Source organism: Morone saxatilis, unplaced genomic scaffold (assembly GCF_004916995.1).
Source record: "Morone saxatilis isolate NCDOM2014 unplaced genomic scaffold, NCSU_SB_2.0 Contig23, whole genome shotgun sequence".
In the NCBI taxonomy this organism is placed as follows: domain Eukaryota; kingdom Metazoa; phylum Chordata; class Actinopteri; family Moronidae; genus Morone; species Morone saxatilis.
The window spans coordinates 6,440,326-6,441,178 of record NW_023339796.1 but is presented as its reverse complement, the minus strand read 5'-3'; the positions used below and the strand labels follow the sequence as shown (position 1 = coordinate 6,441,178).

General features: G+C 39.2%; 1 protein-coding gene across 1 annotated transcript in view; it reads right to left on the bottom strand.

Moving 5' to 3' along the window:
• Positions 1 to 853, bottom strand: part of amy2a (amylase alpha 2A) — a 9,161-nt gene that overhangs the window by 3,715 nt on the left and 4,593 nt on the right. Inside the window, exon 2 of the mRNA XM_035670791.1 lies at positions 458 to 785. Coding sequence (XP_035526684.1) covers positions 458 to 625 — 168 coding nt within the window. The 5' untranslated portion in view covers positions 626 to 785. The remainder of the gene's footprint in view (positions 1 to 457; positions 786 to 853) is intronic.

The following is an 853-nucleotide window of genomic DNA, read 5'->3' as shown; positions in this document are numbered from 1 at the left end:
TGGGAAATGTAGTGTTATTGGAGTTTGATCTACACTAAAAGTTAGAATATTTCTGTTTCGTATGCTTTGATATTTGCCACTCTTTTAAAATCTATCTCTTGTGAGTCATTAAACCTAATGGACGTGCAATTTTAAATCACTGGAAAATGAAAGCAAAGAGACAGATGATAACGAGAGACTACTGAACCCTTATAAAATCCTGTATATCCAAATTATATTGCAAGATTTTTATATCAGCAATGAAAGAAAAAACTGAAATCACCTTTGTACCTGCTAATATTTTGCTTCTCTGATCCATTTAATATAATTCAGTATAAAGTGATCACAAGCTGGTGGGCAATATGTTGATATTTAATTTTTTTAATCAAAATTAAAGAAACAGCTTGCATTTATTACCCTTTGTAATGAAGGGATTACACTACTTCTCTAGAATCAGAAGCTGTGTAGTCATACATACCTGGACTCCACCAAAACCATTGGGACCCAAAAAGCGCTCACACTCTGCAGCAATGTCCGCCCAGCGCCACTCAAACAGGTGGACGATGGCGGTCCTGCCATGCTTGATGTGGGGGTTGTGCTGGGCAAGGCTGACCCCGAACAAAGCCACCAGAATTAACAACTTCATGCTTGTCCTGGATGATTGAGAAAATCCCGCTGGACTGCAGCCTCACTGGTAGTGTTTATACTAACTTTCTCTCTCTCCTGGACCAATGACAGACTAGCAAATATCAGCATGGAGGTTAAACAGGTGCTTCTTTCTCACGGCTTCCTACCTTGTTTCAAACCTAGAAGGAGAAAAATAGCTTTAGGCACGTACAGGTGGAAAACTGGGAAGATAGATAGATAGATAGAT